This window comes from Histoplasma capsulatum (assembly GCF_000150115.1).
Source record: "Histoplasma capsulatum G186AR genomic scaffold supercont2.4, whole genome shotgun sequence".
NCBI classification, from domain to species: domain Eukaryota; kingdom Fungi; phylum Ascomycota; class Eurotiomycetes; order Onygenales; family Ajellomycetaceae; genus Histoplasma; species Histoplasma capsulatum.
In genome coordinates this window covers 569,270-593,400 of record NW_025544804.1, presented here as the reverse complement: position 1 = coordinate 593,400, position 24,131 = coordinate 569,270, and the positions used below count along the sequence as shown (strand labels likewise).

The window sequence follows — 24,131 nt, the reverse complement described above, 5'->3', positions numbered from 1 at the left end:
GTTCTTAGTATTTTTAATATATTTGCTGGCTTATATACTTTCCCCCGCTTTCCCATACAATTCATTATTTGTCTTTTGCAGTTTGCTTTGAGCTCCGAAAATTTCCTACCTTGCGATAAGCGTAGAATTAATCCGGAGTTCGGAGAATATTTCCGAATTGGGCCTGGTCATGGTCCCCGGTTTTCCGCAAGTTTATTCTTTTGCTGTTTGTTCGGTGACCGTCTCCAGCTTTCATTAAGCAAAACTCCACCCTATCCTGCATATAGTCCGCTGAATAGCCTCAGCTGTATCCAGGCAGCATGGAGGCAGCATCACAGCGGGTATTATCTTGCGGCGTGCGGTTGCACCCGTCAAACCAATTAATATCCAGAGTTTCTTCGTCTCCGTCCATTCCCACAGCTGCCGCCCTCTGCTCCATCAGCTCCCTACCTTACTCCTCTCCGCCGTCCTCCCGTAGATCTCGAATGCTAACATGTCTCAACCAAGTCCGACGCTTCGGAAGCACTCCTCGCCGTCTTGCTGGAGAAAACGCCTTTGGCTTCCCCTCCAACGCTCAACAGGGGCCGACATCCTACTTCTCCCACAGACAATCACTACCCATGAACACGGTGGTCAGGTTCGTGCCGCAGCAGACCGCGTGGATTGTGGAGCGCATGGGGAAATTCAATCGGATTTTGGAACCTGGGTTGGCGATCCTGGTTCCGTTTTTGGACCGTATTGCTTACGTCAAGAGCTTGAAGGAGGCTGCGATCGAGATTCCGAGCCAGAATGCGATTACGGCGGATAACGTTACTTTGGAGTTAGATGGTGTATTGTACACGAGGGTGTTTGATGCGTATAAGGCTAGGTGCTTTATTTGTTCCTCCCCCTCCGTTCCTTTACTGCGAGGTGCCTTGCGGATGTGAAGGTGAAGATGAAAAACCCCTGACAATTTTTTTTTTTTTTTTACTCTTTTAGTTACGGAGTCGAAGATGCGGAATACGCCATCTCGCAGCTTGCTCAGACCACGATGCGGTCGGAAATAGGTCAACTTACCCTGGATCATGTGCTGAAGGAGCGCGCAACGCTCAACACGAATATTACGCAGGCCATCAACGAAGCCGCGCAGGATTGGGGTGTTGTCTGTCTGCGGTACGAAATCAGAGATATTCATGCTCCCGAAGGAGTTGTCGCCGCCATGCACCGCCAGGTTACCGCTGAGAGGTCCAAGAGAGCCGAAATCCTGGAGTCTGAGGGACAGAGACAGAGTGCTATTAACATTGCGGAGGGCCGAAAGCAGTCCGTTATCCTTGCCTCTGAGGCTCTCAGAAGCGAGCAGATTAATATGGCAACCGGCGAGGCAGAGGCGATCATGCTCAAGGCCGCTGCAACGGCGAAGGGGATTGATGCCGTAGCTAAAGCCATCCGGGACGGCCAGGAGAACGCCCAGGGTGCTGTGAGCTTAAGTGTTGCGGAGAAGTATGTCGAGGCCTTCTCAAAATTGGCGCGTGAGGGGACCGCTGTTGTTGTCCCTGGGAATGTTGGGGATATTAGTGGTATGATTGCTAGTGCAATGGCTGTCTACGGAAAGGTGAACGAAGGGCAAATTAAGAGTATGGCTGCGAAGGCGATTGGGGCACGGGGCCAAGGGTCGCAAGAGGAGGGCGGAGAAATGGAGGAAGTTTCCAGGACGGAGCCGAAACCTGGAGAACCGACGCAAGGCCACTTTGGAGACACTGCTAATGCTATTACTGAAAAGAAGGGGCATGTTGCTGATAGTGTGCTTGAGGGATTCGAGCAGACTAGTCGACGGAGGATGTCGTGATTTGACTAACTCATACCTCCATTCATACGATCGCTATCTGCTGCTCTCTCGACTTTCATAATCGAATATGCAGAACTATGCGGATTCACCATGGTCGCCTTCTCTCTCTCACCCCACTCCCTTCATTATTTTATTGTTTCATCACCACACATCGAGTATATCTACCCTTTTATTCCTCTTTTTTTAATCTCATTTTCCCGTTTTCAATCGACTATCTATTTCCCATTTTAAGCTCTGAAAAGAAAATTAAAAAGCAACCAGGAAAGTGTATTTTATCTACCCAACTCAGCATTTTGGAGGAGTCATTCAGTTTTGTTCTCAGTCTTTTGTGCATGTTGACTTTTAAAAGGTCATTCGGTCAACTGAAGAACGAGGATGTCAAGAGTGTACTTGTATTCTACATATGTAAATATGCTATCCGGTTGTAACGAATAAAAAATATGGATAAATTAATTTTTACTGCTGAATGTCAAACGACTCGGAGCGGAGATCCACCCATGCATGCATGGTCCAGGCGTGTTCTTCCCCAAACTAAACGCAGCTCAGGCCAACCAACCTTTTCAGTGAAACGGCAGAAAACGCGAAACCAAGCTGGGCAACGCCGCACGCTTATCAACTCCAAGTTCTGGAATCACCACCGCAACCACTCCGCCCACGTTAACACCGGTAACAGCCATCGTCTACACAGGTGGTAGGACCAGCAGCATTGATTGCCCCACCCGACCCCTATCCTACGTTTGTATTCCCGTGGGCCACTTTGGCGATTCATTTGATACATGCTTACAGCCACCGCGACAAGACCCCTAGAACTCGATTCACTTCCACCAAATCTTCCCGATATTGCCATTAGAACCGTGCGATGCTCCATTCCTCTGCACACTATTTTCGATTCGTAACATTTCCCCTCCGTCCCCCTCCGCATCCGCGCCTGCCCAGCAACTAGGAACCATCCAAATCGTAGCAAAGTCACGCATAGGGAGAAGACGACGGCACGAGGCGAAAAAGTAGACGGAGTGCAAGCCGGAGGATAAATAGGAAAGCGCACAGAGGTGGAAAGCCCATAATTGGGGAAGAGAAGGAGAAAGAACTGGGGTTCGGGCATCGACAACGTGAGAGGAAGATCCAAGGGAATATGCATATTATCAAGCCTGTCTGGTTGACGCACGGGGGTATGTGTCCTTTTAGTTACTCAACACTTGCCTATGTGTATCCCGCGCTGGCGGTGGCCATGGGTCATTTAAGTCCTCAATTGCTCAATTGCTGAATTGCTGACTTGATGCCCTTTGTAATTTACTCTTATTTACAGGTGAACGGAAAGATTTCGAAGTCTACAGCTGCGATGTGTCACCGGATGGGAAGAGACTTGTAACGGCTGCTGGAGGTGAGCTTTCGCTTTGGGCATGATACATACTCCTCCCCAACCCGCGTCTTCCGTGGGCATGTCCTGCTCAGCGCGAACGATGTTTCGTGTGGGGATTTACAGTTCCGGGTAATGTTGGGAATTTGATCTCTAACATGTGTGTGGTATAGATGGTCATGTTCGTATTTGGTCAACAGAGGCGATCTACAATGCTGCTGACCCTGCGTTTGCGAACAAGCCACGCCAGCTGGCGTCCATGAGCAATCATTCCGGCACAATCCATGCGGTGCGATTCTCGCCAAATGGCAGATATGTTGCTTCCGGGGCGGATGATAAGATTGTATGTATATATGTGCTGGAATCAAATCCGCCATCACATGCGTCTACTTTCGGTAAGATGTACTCCTATCCGTATCGTAATTGCTTCGACTACTCCCTATATTTGTCTACCGTAATTTCCCTCTTTTCTATTTCTGAACTTTGATGTTAATGCCTTCCTTGCAGGAACAAATGAACCGCCTCCAGTCGAGAACTGGCGAACAATACGCCGATTGATCGGTCACGACAACGATGTCCAGGATCTTGGCTGGTCATGTGATTCTTCTATTCTCGTGTCCGTTGGCTTGGATTCAAAGGTCGTGGTGTGGTCAGGCCATACCTTTGAGAAGCTCAAGACCATCTCCAACCACCAGAGTCACGTCAAGGGCATCACATTTGATCCCGCGAACAAATACTTTGCAACAGCGGGTGATGATAGAACTGTGCGAATATTCCGGTTTACATCGCCAGCTCCAAATTCAACGGCCCACGATCAGATGAACAACTTCGTCCTGGAGCAAACAATATCCGCGCCATTTGTCAACTCACCCCTGACGACGTATTTTCGGAGATGCTCTTGGTCGCCAGATGGTAACCATATTGCTGCTGCCAACGCTGTTAATGGTCCCGTCAGCTCAGTCGCGATCGTTAATCGCGGGTCTTGGGATGGAGATATCAATTTAATCGGCCATGAGGGCCCGGTTGAGGTTTGCGCCTTTTCACCTAGGCTATACGATTCACAACCTGCGAGTAAGGCCCCTGTTGATAAACAGGGACACCCAATACATACCCTGGTTACTGTCATTGCGTGCGCAGGCGCGGATAAATCCCTCAGTATATGGATCACAAGTAACCCGCGGCCTATTGTGGTCACACAAGACCTGGCTGCCAAAGCCATCTCAGACCTGTCTTGGTCGCCGGATGGAAAATGCTTGTTCGTCACTGCTCTGGACGGCACTATCCTATGTGTCCGATTTGAAGAAAACGAACTAGGCAAACCTATGCCTTTCGAAGAAAATGAGAAATCGCTTACAAAGTTCGGCACGAATCGAAGGGGTGCTGGTATTGTCGAGTCTACTAATGGCTTATTACTGGAGGAGAAGAGCAAGGCTGGTGAAATTAAAGGGGTCGAAGGCCGCATGGGCGCTTTGATGGGAGATGGCCATGCCTCCACTGATCCAGGGGTGAATGGGGAGTCTGCCAATCTACCTTCTAATGCCGCGACCCCTGCTGGAGCATCCACACCTATAGGTGGGAGTGCTATTGCTGCCCAGAAAGGTCAGCCTAATGGATCTGTGAACGGGGAGCAAGATAAGCGGGATCCATATGCGGCCAAGCTTGAGAGGCTCAAGCAAAGACCTACCTATACCAAGGATGGGAAAAAACGCATTCAACCTCTCCTTGTCTCAGGTGCAGGTGGTGCGGAATCGTCCCTCCCCCAATCACGGTTAGTGGCTGCGTCGATGAGCAATGCTGGGAGACCTGACGGGCCGGATTCAATTTTGGATCTCTCCAAGCCATTTGACGGTCTTCCCAAAGGTGGGCTGGCGGCACTGCTCTTCGGCAATAAGCGCAAGTTTGCACAGATCGAGGGGGCTGATGAGGAGGGGTCCATTGAGAAGCGAGTTGCATTGACCTCGGAAAATGGGTCTGTACCCATCCTGGCTAATGCTATCGAGGGTCTGCGACCTGCACAGCCTGGAGATGCCCAAGGAGGCCCTCGACCAATACCAGAGTTTATCAGACCCGCTGTAGTTAATCCCTGCATGGCTGTTAGCCAGCTACGACTAGCGGTACCGAAGATCAGGAGCCATATTTTACAAGCGATAGATTCGTCAGGAAACCCTACCAATCCGGCTGATACTGCGGCAGCAGCAGCGGCGGGATCAAACTCGGGGCCCCTTCCAAGGGCGAAAGTAGATATACTTTTCGAAGCTCGCAACCCCCCCGCTTCTTCCGGTCGTCATATTGATAGGGAACCGGTACGAATCACCCTCACGCGCGGAGATCAACCATTGTGGCAGGATTTCATTCCCAAAACAGTGCTTCTCGTCACAGGAAACCGCAAACTGTGGGCTGCAGCATCGGAGGATGGCTCCGTTTATATTTGGACGCCAGCGGGACGTCGGCTTCTCAACGCTCTTGTCTTGGAGGCTCAGCCTGTGATTCTGGAATGTAATGGTCCATGGGTCCTCTGTATAAATGCTGTTGGGATGTGCTATGTGTGGAACGTAACGACACTTTCATCTCCTCACCCTCCCATATCCCTCGCTCCAATCCTGGACGCAGCAGTGCATACTCTAGCCCCAAATGCCACCGCTGCTCCCGCAATTAACGCGGCTCGATTAAACTCTGAGGGTCGCGTAATCGTCACGCTCTCCAACGGGGACGGCTACAGCTACTCCCCCACCCTATATACCTGGCAAAGGATGTCCGAGGGCTGGTGGGCTGTTGGTAGCCAATACTGGAACACAAAATACTCGACCGTCGGGGACCTGCAGGCCATCACCACCTCTTCCCAATCTGCTGCCGGGGCGGCTCCGGGTAGCCGGCAGGATGGTGAAACGCGAACGGCAGTGTCGGCAGGGGTCATACCTTTCCTCGAGCGTAACACCACAGACGAGACACTCGTGCGAGGTCGTGGGTTCTTCCTGCAACGCCTGATCAAGGTTCTTCTCTCCCGCGAGGGATTCGAGGGCTTCGAGGCCGGTGTCTCTGTCGCCCACCTGGAAAACCGTGTCGCCGCTGCTCTAGCTCTTGGCGCAAAGGAGGAATTCCGCCTTTATCTTTCTATGTATGCAAAGCGGCTCGGAGCTGAGGGCGCCAAGATGAAAGCGGAGGAGTTACTTGAGGGGCTTCTTGGGGGGATTTTTGAGGATGGTGGAGACGAAGTTGATGGGGATCTTGCTACCAAGGGAATAGAGGGAACGGCGAAGTCTAAGAAGTTATCAGTAGCTCAGGGCGGCAGCGCAGAATCCGGACCTGGTACCTGGAATAACGGTTCGGATAAACTTTGTGGATGGCCGAGGAGGACGCTGTTGAACGAGGTAGTCTTAGCTTTAGGTGGGCTTTCCCCCCCCTTAATTTGCTGTCCAACATTCTCATTCTTTAAATTCTTATTAACTCTGCCATAGGTAAGCATCGAGACCTCCAACGGGTCACTGTTCCTTACGCCCAACTTCTCGGAATTTTAGATGGCGATCAGCAGGATCAAGCCCGAGATCAAGGTCAGAATCAAGATCATGGGGAAGATGCTATGGTCACATGACATATTCGTTTGCTCGAGTAGCTTTCCCTTTCCGCTTCCTCCTTTGTCCATTTGTATTTTATATTTACTGTTGATGATACCGGCGTTTCTTTACCATTTGGGCGGTGATTCCGTTTTGTGGGAATGGTGGTATGTTTGCTGTTGCCCTTTTTCTTTCCCTGGTTCCTGAATTCGATGGTGTTTGTCTTGATAATACTTTTCCCATTTTTATTTCTACTGCGCAGATCTGTTTGACGAGAATTGAAATGGGAAAGGGAAGAGTATTCTCACAATATATGCGCGCTGTTGATTTTTTTTTTTTTTTTTTTTTTTTTTCATTTGGGATTTTCCCCACCCTCAAAGTGTACCATATATATATATATTATATATATTCCTCTTCTTTATTTGAAAAGAGCAAAAGGTCACTTTGTTGTTGCTACGTGGTTCGGTTTTCGGAAGTTTTATTTCCCACAAACCACCATCCCTTAGCGGCTTGTTCTTGACATATTTTAAATCCTCATACAATTTCCTCACTATACTCAATCGTATCATTCTTCTGGTATCTATCCTCTATTTGCTTGCTGAGTCATTTTTCGTCTTCAGAAACGCTAGAGTTAATCTTTCACAGGCCGCGCCGCATTTGGTCGAGAGCAAGTCCGTAATTTTTTGCAAGAAACCCTGTGGTCAGGGGAAATCAGTCTTGCGCTGCCCAGGCCCCCTCACTCAAATCCTTTAAAACGCAATAATAATTAATTACAAAATTTGGACCCTGATTTCCTTATTAAAATATGTACCTGTATGGTAACAACCATATAAAAACAAGAGAACAATAACAAGCAAACTCATCCATCTGCTATATCGCCCTTTATCCTTCAATTACTAGTAGTCTTCTCAACTTGCTGCAATCCAATCCTTTTGATGAAACTCCTCATTCCTTTCCTTCCAACATGGTTGCCCTATATGCCATATCATCATGTAACCAGATCAAGTTGTGTTTGAAGACTCATCCCTGCGGGGTATATTTATGCTCTCTATAGTTGGCATCATCCATTATTTCACATAGAATACTAGTACTTTTTCAACATTTATACTAGAATATGTAGATGTAGGGTTTTCACCATCCTTCTATCTGTATCATGATTGGTGTTGCCATTGTAGTCACCAATGCTTGTAGAGTGTGCGTTCAGTGATTCATTTCGAGGGGCCTCCGCTTCGGGAAAAATGGTGATGGAATCGGCTGTTCCGTATCGGGACTAGCGCATCCTCTCCCTTCAACACTGGTGACTTTGAATATAAATACGGCTGTTTTCTCTTCCATCCCACATTCTCACTCATCATCGCTCATGGCCGCCCCAACTCGAGCGTCCAGATCAATGTTTTGTTTTATCACTTGAATTCTACACACCATGCTTGAACCAAACCCACTTCCTCTGTCTTCCCCACCCTCTCCACCTCACATTCCACCATTCTACTGCCCTCTGGTTTTTCCCCCTAAGGGGCCGCCTTCCATCTGTGTTCATTTCTCACTTTTTTCCCATGCGAACCGGTTGCCTTGAGCAGTGGGATTGTGTCACCACTTTGTTCCAGATTACATGGCAATTACCAAATCAGCTCAAGCTGCCCTTGCATCATGCACTTTTGATTGATTGATCCATAAAGCTCTTCCTCTCACCCTTTCATGCCTCCTCTCTGTTCATACCCCCTCGAAATTAATTACTCGCTAATACAACAGCAAGCATCAGCAACCTGCCTTGGCTGAAGAACTGTCCATGAGGGTGGAGTTCAGAGACCAACTCAGGGAGCAGCCAGGGATCGTACTCAAAGAGCATCAGAAACTCATTTGGGTTTTGAGGGAGAGGTGATTGACACAGAGTATGGCATCCATGTGATGTGATTCTACCTTTCCAGTGATCCCAAGACTTGTGTGAATGGGTTAGACCAATAGCAAAAATGCCACAATGCAAATCTGGGCAATTTCATATGGCTCTTGCAAGGCTGATTTGGGGACTGAATTATGCCTCATGCTGTTTCAAGGCACAGACAGGGAATGTTGGCAGACAGGGGTTGTCTCCATACATCTGAAAAGCAGGTTTACCCTGTGGAATCTAATGAATCAAGGGTTAGACTCTCTTGCTGTCTTTTCCACAGTGATTTGGAGATCAGCCAGCCACACTGGAATTCCCATACTGTTTACAACCTGTGGAGGCAGTGCATGCGCTCACGGGACACCCATCGATCTATCATCCAGAGAATACAGGGGGAGAGCCTTGGGCCTCTTCCCCACTGGCCTGGCCAAATTCGAAATACAAAACAATGAAGGGAAGGCCACACCGTGGTTCATCAATCTCCACAGGAAGTGCGCTTCTGAGAGGGTAAACCCCATGAGGAACAAGGCCCTTTGGACATTACGGTTCCTAGATGGCTTACAATTAAAAGTTCAGACACTCCTCGTTTTCTAACCCATGGTCGCCCAGAAGGCCTTTTCTGAGTACCTTTTTGAAATCTGTCTCCCGTTATCGGTGGCCAAGTCTCTGAGAATGGATAACTTCCGCAACTTCGACCCCCAGCAAATCGCAAGCAGGATCGCTGCGAAAGAGCAACAGTCCCTCAAAACCGCAACACAGATCAAGGAAATGCCCGCGTGGGCAGTGGTTGGCGGCTAGCGGTCCATGGACCCGCAAGGCCCAAGGTCATCGGACACTGGGGATCGTGCCTCGGACTCTTTGCTTCTGACCTCCACCTTTGATCCTGACTGGGCCTTGGACACTGGTTTCGACCCCGTTCCGGACAGGGGACCACGCTGCTTATAAAACGGCCCCAGCTGACTTCGTACAATTGTCGACTTTGAGATGATCCCGAATGGGCCCTTGAGCGCTGGAAAGGGGCTGTCTATGGTCGTTAAATAACTGTGGCCGTTTTTAAACGGAGATAGTTTTTTAACCAAGATCGTTTTCTAACTGATATCGTTTTTTAACTGTGGCTGGGAGCCAATTTGGGCGCCGGGCGCCCAATAATTAGACTCTTCTCAGCGCTCAAAGGACCCATTTAGACATCCCATCTCCATTATAAAATGGCCGCCAATTTAACTCAAGTGAAGCCCTTTTAGGCGCTCATGGGAGCCTATTTGGGGCCTCCTATGGCCGTCTTATGACTGTGGCCGTCATAAAACAGCCACTCCAGTTACGACTGTTGTAGTCATTGTCAGAGAATGCCAGAAATGGAATGCAGGATACTGTAATCTTGCTACTGTAGATATCAAGTCTCCGGCTACAGTATGGGGGTATTGTAGGAAGATATGTTTAAAAAGCAACTACAAAGCTTTCCATTCAGCAGTGTGGCAACAAATACCTGAGGCTAATTCCTCGTCAAAGCACCCTCAGATAATCGAATTCCATGCTTTACAATTCTTAGTTCTCTTGACAAAAAGACTAATAAAATACTAGTTTATGTCTGGCTAAGCCTGTAAATTATTATTTACTTCTTTCGGTACCGAAAGTTCGTTCGAATACAGAAAACACTCGAAAATTCGACATAAATGGGCCGCGAGAGTCTGACTGGCAGCTTTGGAAAAAATTGCTTCACAGCAGCAAAACCCACAACCCTGCCTTGGAGCTGTCAGCCCGATAGGTACTCTTTTTTTCTAACTGGAGTCTATTCTTTTGTAGCTCACACACTCAGCTTCCACAGCATAGCCACCGAAAATATTAGCCTTCAATTTGCGCAAGGGAGAAAAAAAAAAAAAACCCCTTAAGTTTACATACATCAGTTGCTGTGTCTTCATCCAGGCAATTGATGTTATTATTCTAAAATGAAATTTTGTCTGTCATCTCGTAAGACAGCCAGCAGGCTTCGAGCACCACCTGATCTGACTTGCCCCTCTTTCCCTTCAGGCGGGGCCATTCTCACTTACGACGCATCGAGACACACCGCCCAGCCAGAAGAAGCTTGAAATCAATATTGAATGCACCTCAGAGAGTGAGAAAGCTTTGGCTCCACTGGCGACTCAATGAATGGATCTAAGCAGCAAGACTCGGGTTCAGCGGGCTCCTACACAGTAGCATGGATCTGCGCCCTCGAAGAAGAGTATTTCTGTGCATGCCGTATGCTCGACGAAGAATTCGATGGTCCGGAGATATGCGGAGACAACGACGATAATACTTATGTCTACGGTCGTATTGCGAAGCATTATGTGGTGGTTGGGTGTCTTCCAGCTGGTCGGTATGGCACCAATTCCGCTGCTCGTGTTGCCCGTGATATGATCCGAACCTTTCCACATGTGCGGTTCGCATTGATGGTGGGCATTGGGGGTGGTGCGCCGAGCAGCCGAAATGACATCCGGCTGGGTGATGTTGTCGTCAGTCAACCAAAAGATGGGTTTGGCGGGGTAATTCAATATGACCTGGGCAAAATGAAAGATGGTCGGTTTCAGAGGACAGGTCAACTAAATGCGCCGCCTGAAAAACTTCTAGGAGTCATACCTGAGATGCGCCGATTGTACAGCGATAAAAGGAAGCCAGATAGACTAACGGAGCATCTTCAGCTTCTGGATGACATGGAAGATTATCAAAAGCCAACTGTCGACCTGCTCTATGCTTCTGACTATCCACATTTAGGTGGACAAAATTGTGATGCATGTGGCTCGCACTTGGTCACGAACCGCCCGGAACGCCAGAACAACCGTGCACTTAAAATTCACTATGGAACTATCGCGTCGGGAAATTCTGTACTCAAGGATGCCAAGGTGCGGGATACATATACGGGAGATCAAGAGCTGAACATTCTTTGCTTTGAGACGGAAGCTGCGGGTCTCATGAACAATGTCCCATGCCTGGTTATTCGCGGAATCTGCGATTATTGTGACTCCCATAAGAACGATGACTGGCACAAATATGCTGCACTTGCTGCTGCTGCTTATGCGCGAGAGCTGCTGCTGGTTCTACGGCCGCAACGTGTGGATGCCATGCCTCTCTGGGCTGGGCGAGTGGCTCAAGAACTTCAACAAGGTTAGTTCTGATTTTGAATCAATTTTTCTCTGTGATATAAATGTCCTCATATAGCTCTTTATTAATATTTCATTTTCACTCCAGGCAGTTTGCTAACAGCGTCTAGTTGTAACAACTGTTGAATCGATGGATGAAAAAATTACTTGGGGCAAACTGTCATCTGTTCAAGAAGCAGCGTTTGACTCTTTTGCAAGCCAATATGAAGATGGATGTCTTCCAGGCACTAGAACTGAGCTTCTTAACGAAGTTGCAAAATGGGCTATGTCGCCACACGGAAAGTGCATATTATGGTTAAAAGGAATGGCTGGAACAGGGAAATCAACCATATCTCGCACTGTGGCAAGAATGTTAAAGAAAAACTTAGGAGCAAGTTATTTCTTTAAGAGAGGTGAAGGAGACCGAGGAAACGCAAAGAAATTTTTCCCGACACTAACAAGGCAACTGACGCTCTGGAGCTCCCACCTAAGATCTAGTGTGCAAAAGGCCCTCGATTGTGACCCTGATATTGCATCGAAATCACTCAGGGAACAGTTTGAGAAGCTACTCCTCCAACCACTGCTCAATCTTGACCAACTAAGTCTACAGCCCCAAACTGCTGTGATAGTGATCGACGCTTTGGACGAATGTGAACATGATCAGGATGTCCGAAACATAATCCGACTACTGCCTCTTCTCCAGAAGGCAAAATCGATTTGCCTTCGGATCTTCTTGACCAGCAGGCCTGAACTCCCAATTAGCCTTGGATTTGCCGGTATCGGGGATAATGAATATCAAAACCTAGCCCTTCATGAGATACCTGAAGAAGTAACACGATGCGATATACGATTATTCCTACAAGCTCGATTTGAACAAATCAGACATGACAGAAATATTTCTCAAGACTGGCCTGGCGATGATGTCATTCAAGAACTGGTTACAATATCTGCGCCACTCTTTATCTCAGCTGCCACTGTGTGCCGTTACATCGAAAACCTGAAATGGGAACCTAAATTGCGCCTCGTGGAGCTTCTGAAGGACCAGGCAAAATATGTATCAAGAATGGATAAGACATACCTGCCAATTTTAACGCGACTTCTTGATGATCCAGAAAGTGATGAACTGGAGCAGCAGCAGCTCCTGCAAGAATTCCAGGACATTGTGGGTGTCATTATCCTTCTTGAAGTTCCACTTTCTATAAATGCACTGTCGCTATTTCTTGGGATAGGAGCGGACCAGATCAGCAATCGATTGGATTTATTCCAATCAGTTTTAAGAGTTCCTAGTAACCGAGATCAGCCTGTTAGAATTCTACATCTATCGTTTCGGGACTTTTTGGTCCAGTCTAGAACCGAGTTTTTTATCGATGAGCTTAAAAAGCATAAAGATATTGCTAAATCTTGCCTTAAAATTATGCAGAGTTATCTACAGAAAGACATTTGCAATCTAGCAAGCCCTGGAACAATTAGAGCAGACATTAGCCCTCAAGATATTCATCAGTATCTACCACCGGGGTTACAATACTCTTGTCGCTACTGGGTACACCATCTTAAATCGGGCCAGGCTTTGTTTTCCGAAATAGAAAATGTGCGACTATTCCTCCAGAAACATTTTCTACACTGGGTAGAAGCAATGAGCCTGTTAAGCCTTATATCGGAGGTAGTGGGTATGCTTGACCTCCTCTACACGGAGGTACCAGTGAGTAATATGGTAGATAGCCATTCGTGGTTTATACTAATGGATGTAGGGCGATGATAATTCCGGATTAGCTAACTTCCTACATGATGCAAAGCGCTTTGTTCTAAAAAATCGCCAGATAGCCGATCAAGCACCACTTCAGATTTATTACGCAGGATTAATATTCGCACCTCAAACAACAATAATCCGTACAGAGTTCAAGCAGGACCTTCCTAGTCGGATATGCCAGTTCCCACAAGTTAACGAAAAGTGGAGTGCCGAATTACAGACTCTAGAGGGCCATTCAAACTCGGTTTGGTCAGTGGCATTCTCACCCAATGGCCGGCTGTTGGCATCCGGCTCTTCTGATAACACAATCTGGCTCTGGGATCCAGCAACAGGTGCCCTGGAACATACACTTGAGGGCCATTCAGGTCCAGTTCTTTCTGTGGCCTTCTCATCTGATGGACAGCTGCTGGCATCTGGCTCTTCTGATAACACAATCCAGCTCTGGGATCCAGCAACAGGTGTTCTGAAACATATACTTGAGGGTCATTCAAACTTAGTTTCTTCAGTGGCCTTCTCACCTGATGGCCAGCTGCTGGCATCTGGCTCTTTTGATAACACAATTCAGCTCTGGAATCCAGCAACAGGTGCTCTGAAACATATACTTGAGGGTCATTCAGATTCAGTTCTTTCTGTGGCCTTCTCATCTAATGAACAGCTGCTGGCATCTGGCTCTTCTGATAACACAATCCAGCTCTGGGATCCAGCAACAGGTGCTCTGAAACATACACTTGAGGGTCATACAGGTTCAGTTCGGTCTGTGGCCTTTTCATCTGATGGGCAGCTGTTGGCATCTGGCTCTTCTGATAACACAATTCAGCTCTGGGATCCAGCAACAGGTGTTCTGAAACATATACTTGGGGGTCATTCAGAGACAGTTTGGTCTGTGGCCTTCTCATCTGATGAACAGCTGCTGGCATCTGGCTCTTCTGATAACACAATTCAGCTCTGGGATCCAGCAACAGGTGTTCTGAAACATATACTTGAGGGTCATTCAGACTTAGTTTCTTCAGTGGCCTTCTCACCTGATGGCCAGCTGCTGGTATCTGGCTCTTTTGATAAGACTGTTCGGTTCTGGGACCCAGCAACAGACACCCTGAAACATACACTTGAGGATCATTTAGACAAGCTTTATTTAGTGGTCTTCTCATCTGATGGCCAGCTGCTGGCATCTTGCTCTTCTGATAACACAATCCGGCTCTGGAACTCAGTGACAGGTGCTCTGAAACATACAATTAGAGGTCATTCAGATGTAGTTCAGTCAGTGGCTTTCTCACCTGATGGTCAGCTGCTGGCATCTGGCTCTTTTGATAAGACCGCCCGGCTCTGGAACCTAGCAATGGGCACTCTGAAACATACACTTGAGGGTCATTCAGACGGGGTTTATTCGGTGGCCTTCTCACCTAATAGCCAGCTGCTGGCATCTGGCTCTGATAAGACCGTCCGGCTCTGGAACCCGGCGACAGGCGCCCTACAAGAAACCCTGAGCACTGAGGGAATTGTTTCGAGACTCGAGTTTTCTCAAGATAGTTTGTATCTCAACACCAATCTAGGACCATTCAAGATTCAATCCGGGCGCGGCAATCCTATCTACAATTCACCGAGTACAAATCCGGAGATATTTATACAGCGTGATAACTGGATAACTTTGAACGGGGAACGAGTATTATGGCTTCCTCCTGAAGCTAGACCTCGTTGTTCGGCGATAAAATCACATAAACTTGCCTTGGGATATGTGTCAGGTCGAGTTTCCTTCATAGGGTTTCGGGCATCATAGATATTATTAATTTTTGTTTTCTTCCTCTATATTTTAATCTTTTTGCAGAAGGAGGACCTGGAAGAGGAACTGGATTTATTCAGACTTCTTTCTTTCCTAGAACATGCGACATGCTGCTTCTAATATGGTGGCGAATCTATGGTTCTTGTCGCCACGTATCTATCCCGCTGAATATGTATGTAAAGCACATTTTGAAAAATCGTAATATTTAAGATTTAATCATCAAGTTATTCTACACGGAGTACTATGGTTCTACTCGTCAAGGGCTTTTTCCAGACCCCCTGAGGTCTAGCGTTTTGGTGATAGGGTTCTATATTAACGGAAAAGTGTAAATTAGTGATGTTAGTTTTGCACTACTGAGTACCCAGAAAGAGCTTGATGACTTTGGCACCCAGGTGTTTGCAAGGTCGTCAGCGTGGGACGTCTAAGTGGTTGTATTAGCATGTAGGCAGCTGAGCCTAGGACTATATCTTGATACAGCTTTGTTACAGCACACTTTGGCAGAGGTGAATTATTTTACCGCACAGCACCATCGGTGAACAAAGTTTAAATCAGTTGTAACTCCATGTAGGTTAGTACAGTACATGCATTAGAGTCTTGACAATTAGGGCTTGTATACATCGATAGACGCGACTAGTTGAAGCCGACACCACACGAAGAACGGTTGATCCAGAGGACCCGAGAGGACGCCTGGATGGGAGAATCGAACGGAGAAGCGGCCGATGTTCGAGTGTTGGCCGCGGTAACGCGGTCCATGGCGAGGAAAGTGGAGAATTCAGGGGTAGTGGAGCAAAACTCCTTGAAGAAAACGAACGCACACGCGACAGCCCGACTGACAGACATAGAATTCATTGGGGAGAAAGGGGGAGCCCCCGGCAAACTCGACGAGGTTGCGTGGCTGATCAACAAACTGAGGGAAACAGTTACCCAAAATATACTGCAAAGAACTGAAGGCAGGCCAGCAGGCCCTCCATTCTGAGAACAAAGTCCTACTCGAGGAAATTCATTCCCTGTGTGGAGGACTTAACGGCCGCTCGAACCTGCTTCCACCAACTGGGTCATGGGCAACAATAGTGACAGGCCCCTGGACTCAAGATCCAGAAGCACCAGGACGACAACCGAAAGACGACTTAACCTGTGTCCGAATCAGCTCGCGACCCACGGCGGAAGACAACAACGATAAGGATGGCGGTTTCGCAAGGTACCTCACGACTGAGGCAGCTAACAATCATATTAGAAGCATCTTCCTGAGCGTAGAATCAACCAAAGATGTACAGTGCAAGTGGCTGGAATCGGAACAACTAAAACGGGTTACGTGATCAGATTCAAAGACACCCAGCCCAGAGCAGCACCGAACTTGGCAACGACACCAAGCTGGTGAAACCGAGATTTGGAATTGTGGTGCATCGCACTCCGACAGAGGAATTCAACCCGGAAGACGAGAAACAGCAAGGAATCTCTAAAATTATGGAGGACAATGATCTGTCCGCAAGAGGGTGCCGAATTGAAGATATCACATGGCTCAAACAGAAGAACCTTGGAACAAACCACTGGGCAAGCATGGCTCCCTCGGGGTCTGGTGCGATACTCAAGAAGCAGCGGAATGGGTAATCAATAACAGCCTGCTTCTCGGGCAGAAACACATATGGAGCGTTGAAGCGTACCAGATTAAGAGGAAGAGATGCCATCGATGCCAGCGGTTTGGCCATCTCGCGTGGTCGTGGAAGAAAGGTGCGAGATGCGGAAACTTCGCGGAGGTTCATGAGAAGCGGAACTGTCCCCCGGGCGTTAGAGCAAGATGCCTGGATTGCAGCGGAGATCACCCCACCGGAGATAAGACTTGTGGAAGCCCCGACATGCATTCCCCGCAATGACAGAACCAAACCTCCGTCTACTACAGTTGAACATATATAGATCACGACCAGGCATGGAGACCCTGATCAATGACCCAAGAACACGCAGCCTCGACATCCTTCTGATCCAAGAGCCCCCGCTGTCAGCATACAAGACGCACGTCAACCATCTGTATCAACCAACCCCCAAGGAAGAGGAGACACGGAAGCGGAGCCTGATTTATGTCAATAAAAGAATCTCAGCATCGTCACACCGACAGGTCAACCGCGGCCACCCTGACATCACGGCAGTCCGAATGTGGACAATCACAGCCCAATTCCTGATTTTCTCGGTATACATTCCACCAGATGGCATCTACCGGACCCCGGGCGAAACTTCTATCCAACCGGTGGCGGACAAGATCCAATCAACCATTCGCCGGGTAAAACAAGCCTCAGATAAGCCGACGACGATCATCATGTCCGGTGACTTTAACCGCCATCACTCGGCCTGGAGCAATCGACAAGTCCACCATAGACTTATTGAGCAAGCAGAGGAATTGGTCCGGTTCTTCCAGGCACATCGGTTCCAGTGGTGTCTCCCACGGGTTATACCAACCTACTGGTCCCTAAACCAACCAGGGAAAACTTCCACTATCGACTTGACGGTGACAGATCGTCGAGAAAGACTCATCAAGTGCCACCTGTACCACGATAATTACGGGTCAGACCATCGGGCCACATTCTCGGAGTGGTCCCTCAAACCAGACCGCGTGACCGACCGAAAACCCCGGAGGGCATATGAGCGGGCTGCTGGGAGAAGATCGGACGGTCAGTGCAGGAGCTCTAGAACCACTTCCCGTAGCCCGAACCCAAGAGAACCTGGAACAAGCAGTCGAACAGTTGGTGACCTCGACCGTACACGCGCTCGAACGACATGTACCTGGGGCAAACCCATCCCAGTACTCCAAACGGTGGTTCGGTCCTGAACTGAAGACCCAGCAGCGCGAGGTGAATCAGTCACGCCGCAAATGGCAAGAGAGCTGTGCCACCAGGGGCTCTCACCACCCACAAACCATGGTCTTATTTTCAGAGATGCGCATAAAACGCCGGGCCTGGACCAGAATGATAGAAAAAGCCAAAGCGAAGCATTGGAAAGAGTTTCTAGACGGGGCGGGCGAAGGACACTTGTGGAAAGCAGCTTCATACATGACCCCCCAAGAGTCATACGAGAATATACCGCCTCTAATGGTGGACACCGAGGAGGTATCAGACAACCAAGGAAAGGCAAAGCTCCCCATGGAGACCATTTTCCCCGAAGGGCGGACCCAGTTGAAGAAGAAATCACAGTCCAACTTTAGGAATTGCCCTGAGAACCTATCACAGAACAAGAGGTTTACAAAGCCCTCAAAGCAGTAAAAGGAAAACTGCTCCCGAAGAAGATGGCATACCAACCCTGGTATGGAAGCATCTATGGCAATACATCAGCAAGACAGTCACGGACATCTTCACTGCGTCAATTAAACTGGGTTACTACCCAAGGCGATGGAAGTAAGCAAGGATTGTGGTCTTACGGAAGCCGGGCAAATCAGACTCTTCAGTGCCTGGAGCGTAGCAACTTATCTCACTCCTGAACACCCTTAGAAAACTTCTTGAGACCGTGATGGCCAGACGCCTATCGTGCTATGCCGAAACTCACGGGTTACTCCCGGACACATAATTTGGAGGTCGGCCTGGTCGGAACACCGAACAGACGTTGTTGGTGTTGGCCAACGCTATCGATCGGGCATGGCTGAAAAGGAAAGTCGTCACGCTGGTAGCATTCGACCTGAAGGGAGCCTTTAATGGAGTTAACAAGGTGACTCTGGATGCGCGGCTGGAGGCCAAAGGAATCCCCACCATAGCTTGAAAATGATTCAGAGCTTCATGGAGGGCCGACAAGCGAGCATCATGTTTGATGACTTTGAATCGACCAGGGAGCCTCTTGAGAACGCCGGCCTAGCACAGGGTTCACCACTCTCACCAATTCTCTTTGCATTCTTTTACGCGGATCTCGTGGATCAACCGGTCGACTATCAGGGCGGCGCATCGGCCTACATTGATGACTACTTTCGGTGGCGGATCGGGAAATCAGCAGAAGAGAACATCAAGAAGATCCAGGAGGAAGACATTCCACGAATCGAGGAATGGGCTCGACGAACTGGCTCCCGTTTTGCAGCAGAGAAAACCGAGCTAATCCACATCACGCGGCGGAAAAGTGAACACGGCAAAGGACGACTTGTGATGGACAACACAGCCATTGAACCATCTTCTGCAACGAATCTTCTTGGGGTGGTGTTTGACAAGGAATTGCGTTGGAAGGACCACGTACAACAAGCAGTCCGATGAGCCACCAAGGTGAACATCACCATGGGCAGCATGAGACACCTCCGACCAGCCCAGATGAGACAGCTCTGCCAGGCCTGCGTCTCTCCTATCATAGACTTCGCATCCACGGTTTGGCATAACCCGCTGAAGGACAAGACTCACCTGAGAACACTCGACACGGTGCAGCGAACCGCTCTGAGCCGGATCCTCTCAGCTTTTATGACAGTCGCGACACATGCCCTAGAAGTGGAAGCGTACATACTTCCAACGCGCCTCCGGCTTAAACAGCGAGCACGGAGGGTTGTTGCCCGCCTGTGCACACTCCCCCGCAACCATTCAATACAGGACGCACTGACTCGAAGCCAAAGACGCAGCCGCAATGCTGGTCATAACCCTCGACTACCCCTAGCAGAGATAATGAAGACCATGGATCCAGGTCGACTTGAAAGGCGGGAGGTGATTGACACAAGTCCACCCCACCATGGGATCCGCCCGTGTTTAAGAGATCGACATTGAGACCGACCGGGAAAAGGCAATCGAGAAGCCCTGACACTCAGGGCAGGCGCGGGTGGTGCTATATACTCAGACGCATCAGCAAGGGAAGACCAGGTTGGTGCAGCCGCAGTCAGCTTGGACGGCCACGGGAATATCAAGGAATCGCGCAAGGTCTGTGTTAGGTTGACCAGCCACTAGTCGATCCATACTGCTGAGCTGATCGGAATTCATCAGGCTACTAAATTGATTACATCAAGAGACAGCTGTGACCCACCTTCTAGGGTAGTGTCCATCCTCAGTTACAGCAAATCCGCGTTGCAGGCCCAAGCCAAACCAGGCAACAAATCGGGTCAACAGATTGTACACGCCATTCTCAGAGTAGTCAAGGACTTAGAGTCACAAAATATTCATGTTCGCCTGCAGTGTGCTCCTGGCCACTGCAACAACCCCGGAAATGATACGGCAGATCTCCTAGTCAAAGAAGCAGCCGGCCCACAGCCTTCACATAAGTTCCGGTACCTACTCACGCAGGAAACAGGGCTCATTCGCAACAGAATCCTCTCAGAATGGGAGGATGAATGGAAAGGGTCAAACAAAGGCGGAAATCTCCGACAGCTCGACGCCGCGCTGCCCTCAACACATACCAGACGCCTCTACGACTCTCTGCCACGGAATCGGGCCTACCTACTGAGCCAACTACGGACGGGCCACTCATGGCTAGCCTTGCACGGTAAACTACGCCGACTTCGTGAAGATGATAAGTGTGAGTGCGGTGCGAAGGAAACAGTTCTCCATGTCTTGATTGACTGTCCGAAACTCGGCAATACGGCAAAAACTACGAGCAGATATCGGGAATGTGTTTAATAATACATAACTGATGGTAGGAGGAAGAGACGGACCGGGACCGATGGGGGTGGGCAACTCTGCCCATGTTAGTACTTTCAACGCAGTGTTGGACGTCGCAGAAGCATCTTTAAGATTTCAAAGCCGCGCGGTGGGAAGCACGCAAAACAGGGGCGTAACAGGGGCGTAACACACGGCGGACAGCAAAGGCCTTAAAGACGAGGCTCTAAATTCGTCTGCATGAAGTGGATCAATGTATATCAAAACTTGAGGATAGCTATAGTTGCGATAGCCTGCATATCCCCCAAGGTGAGAGGTTAGGGTAAATGAAATCCACCACGACCGCCACCGCCACGGCTACTACTGTATACATCATGCCACCCTGCTTTCAGAACACGACCAATGTGTTCTAATATATTGTTTCCATCTTGACAGTCAACTGGCTGGGTGTTGACCTGATGTGTACAGTGGTACCGTTACAAAGTTTCCCGAGCATTTCTGGATCACTCCATAGCCATGGAATCAGCAAAAATGGTTATGGGTTGGATGCAAGGAACTCTTGGCATTCATGTTGCTTGCAGTATCTCCGTTGTTCCCAGATGCCTTCCATTGCATCCGCGATGGTCTCCAGAGGAAATTTTTCTGTCGTCCCGGAATCGTACCAGAAAATGGTAAGGAAATGACCTGGCTTTGGGTTGGCTTCAAGAGGGTGGATCGTGTCTGGATCTGGTTGCGCCGGATTGGCACCTTCAGCATCGGATAGTGCGGTCTTTGGGTTTTATCGGCAGTGGTATTGGTGGCCATGGCCAAAGAGAGATCAGAGGCCTCCATGGAAGCTTCAGGATTGCTCTCAGCCGTATAGGCAGACTGGTGATTGACTCTTGCGACCTCTCCCGTAAGCGACGTGGGTGGATTTTTGGTCGTAAAATTCGATGAGGCCGATTGAGACGAGGGCGCGCATTGCGCTTCGCGAAGTCTGCCCTGGAGGTGCTGTGGCTAACTCATCTTGATCATCTATATATATTATCTAACATCTTATCTTCAACTGAGTTTTCAAAATTAAAACTAAAAAGAACATCTAGACATGCTTTTGATAAATATGTGGAGATGTAATTATCATGTTATTGCAGCTTTTTCAAAGCTTGTTAGAGAGCTTTATAACCACTCTGGAGGATACTAGTACTATTGTAATATTAATCGAGCAGTTACATAGATTGAGGTAACTAAGGGAATATCATAAACACTAGTATATAAATGCTAAGCCCCTAGCTTATAGCTCACCACAGTAATCTGTACAAAACCAACGATTACATACGCTGCAAAAAGTATTTCCACCATAATATTAAAAATAAAAGATAAAGCTACAATAAATTGTTACACTGAACAGTGAGGACTTGAAAGAAAATGAGGACCAGTACACCAGTGACATTCTTCCGCACCAGCCTTACGTCCTGCACAGTCGCTATGAGACCAACATGTAAAATCGGTACAATGTGGTTCCCTAGGGGAGAGAAGGGAATCACGCTTTGCTCTTGACTTGAGCCTTCCTGTTGCGGCCTCTGAGACAAACTGCTTTATATAATCCTGGCGTGGATTCCAGATCTGTTCTTCATCAACCAGGGAGCTGTCAACATTAGCCCACATTGCGAGCAGCCTTTCATCATTTCCTTTGACAAAGTCTTTAGAAAGAGAATGAAGCTCATCAGTAGTCAGTCTTCGATAATCAATAACGGTGCCACGGCTATCAAAGGATCGCAAAATTCCATCATCCCCGATGTCTACAAGTCCATTAGGATCATGTTCAAGTCCTTTCATAGCCTCTGATACCTTTACATATGAACCTTAGTAAATCCGATTAGAACTTAAGAATAGGATGTATAATAAAATAGTGCTCACTGATATTCTTGAAGCTATGGCCGAGATCATAAGATCAAAAACGATTGCTACAAATAGCTTCATAATTGTTGGGTTAAAAAAATGCAATATTAAATATTTCTTAAGTTTAAAAGCATAATACGAACGTGAAAGGCACTAACATCTTCTTCGACGGGTTATAAGGGATTATTTATCTTCAGATCTACAGAGTTAAGCATTGAGTTTGAAACGCCGCTCAGATTATACTAACTATATTGGTTAATATCTAGATTGCTGCTTTCCATGCTCATCATCACTAGTGTACACAGGTATTAACCAATATAGTCTTGGAGGCCAAGGGGTTTCAAACTTGATGCCTACTGTTTATAGACTTTAAGGTAGGGGGTTAAACATTGCCTTATCCTTAAAGGTAAACTTTAAAAAAATCCATTTACCCGCGGGGGGATATTGATGCGAATAGAATTTCAAAGGCAAACATTGGCACCGTTTTAAATTCTCAAAACGAAATCAGATCCGGAAATGGTTAACAATCCGCGGGGGAATATATCTATAATAAGACACATAACCTAAGCTATGATGATAGAAGAATAACCATGTATCGAAATATGCCTTACAGCTCAAGGGATGATATCTCTTCGGCTGGTGCAATGGAAAATCCCGGTGCGGGTGCTGCTTACCAGCTGGCGCTAGTGGTAACTGAGTGCTTTTGCTTTTGCCCCAATACCTGAGAATTTATTACTTATGTATCTAGCCATTTCATGGACTTGGACGCGGGGCACGGTTGAGCATGGCTTGGACAGGGTAAACGGGTTTGTCAATTGAGGTCACATTTACTGAGCACAAAGTGGTTAGACATAGGTCGGGTTAGATGCCAAATTCAAGGGGTATAGAGCTTGGGTTTGGAACCAACATCATTCATAGTATGTACCTCTTGGGGCTGTCAACCTTGTTTTATTGTTTCATCCTATCCCATTCTGTCCCATGGGAAGGACATACCGTTGAACAATGTTTGAATTTTCAGCCGGAAAAAATTTCTGTGGGGTTTAAAAAATATTTGCCCGGAGTGGTTTTCTTTATATTTCCCACATTTCAATGTTTAATTACTAGTGGTCTTCAATTCTAATTTTAGCTTATGACCGCGTAAATGGGTAAACATGGTGAAAGTAGTTTAGCAGAGTTAAGAATTGATTCAAAATTTCACAGCAAAAATCTGCGGATGGTTTGAACCTAAAGTGCCCTTTAGCAAGATCTATAAAATCCAGCTAAAAGTTTAACTTTCTTAGCCTAAAAGTTTCAAAGCTTAAACTTAAAACCAATTATATGGATAATTGCACATGGTACTCAACCAAGATTGACTACTAGTAATTTTTCAAAAGATTGATTGATTAGTTACATCCTCTTTTCAATCAATTAAATAATTGATTGTCAATAGAGTGGTTGGGTATGGGTTATAATTTGAGCCTGGCAGAAATTGGCGATTTAGGAGCGGGT

General features: G+C 47.8%; 6 protein-coding genes across 6 annotated transcripts; 5 read left to right on the top strand and 1 right to left on the bottom strand.

Annotated features, from left to right (window-relative positions):
- Nucleotides 1-262: 262 nt before the first annotated feature.
- HCBG_03307 (stomatin family protein) lies at nt 263-1,906 on the top strand (the record flags this gene model as incomplete). The annotated part of the gene is made up of 2 exons (XM_045430356.1): nt 263-847; nt 958-1,906. 2 exons carry the CDS (start codon nt 300-302, stop codon nt 1,802-1,804), a joined length of 1,395 nt encoding a protein of 464 aa, XP_045288499.1.
- A 1,030-nt stretch (nt 1,907-2,936) lies between these two features.
- Nucleotides 2,937-6,750, top strand: HCBG_03306 (histone transcription regulator slm9; the record flags this gene model as incomplete). Its single annotated transcript, XM_045430355.1, has 4 exons — nt 2,937-2,973; nt 3,111-3,185; nt 3,669-6,545; nt 6,617-6,750. The coding sequence occupies 4 exons, from the start codon at nt 2,937-2,939 to the stop codon at nt 6,748-6,750; spliced, it is 3,123 nt and encodes a 1,040-aa protein (XP_045288498.1).
- A 2,441-nt stretch (nt 6,751-9,191) lies between these two features.
- HCBG_03305 (uncharacterized protein) lies at nt 9,192-9,539 on the top strand (the record flags this gene model as incomplete). The annotated part of the gene is made up of 2 exons (XM_045430354.1): nt 9,192-9,370; nt 9,419-9,539. The coding sequence occupies 2 exons, from the start codon at nt 9,192-9,194 to the stop codon at nt 9,537-9,539; spliced, it is 300 nt and encodes a 99-aa protein (XP_045288497.1).
- Nucleotides 9,540-10,735: 1,196 nt separating this feature from the next.
- HCBG_03304 (WD domain-containing protein) lies at nt 10,736-15,228 on the top strand (the record flags this gene model as incomplete). The annotated part of the gene is made up of 3 exons (XM_045430353.1): nt 10,736-11,732; nt 11,839-13,406; nt 13,456-15,228. 3 exons carry the CDS (start codon nt 10,736-10,738, stop codon nt 15,226-15,228), a joined length of 4,338 nt encoding a protein of 1,445 aa, XP_045288496.1.
- A 694-nt stretch (nt 15,229-15,922) lies between these two features.
- HCBG_03303 (uncharacterized protein) lies at nt 15,923-16,839 on the top strand (the record flags this gene model as incomplete). Its single annotated transcript, XM_045430352.1, has 3 exons — nt 15,923-16,117; nt 16,194-16,481; nt 16,552-16,839. 3 exons carry the CDS (start codon nt 15,923-15,925, stop codon nt 16,837-16,839), a joined length of 771 nt encoding a protein of 256 aa, XP_045288495.1.
- A 4,448-nt stretch (nt 16,840-21,287) lies between these two features.
- HCBG_03302 (uncharacterized protein) lies at nt 21,288-22,724 on the bottom strand (the record flags this gene model as incomplete). Its single annotated transcript, XM_045430351.1, has 4 exons — nt 21,288-21,755; nt 22,047-22,081; nt 22,214-22,592; nt 22,662-22,724. The coding sequence occupies 4 exons, from the start codon at nt 22,722-22,724 to the stop codon at nt 21,288-21,290; spliced, it is 945 nt and encodes a 314-aa protein (XP_045288494.1).
- Nucleotides 22,725-24,131: the final 1,407 nt, after the last annotated feature.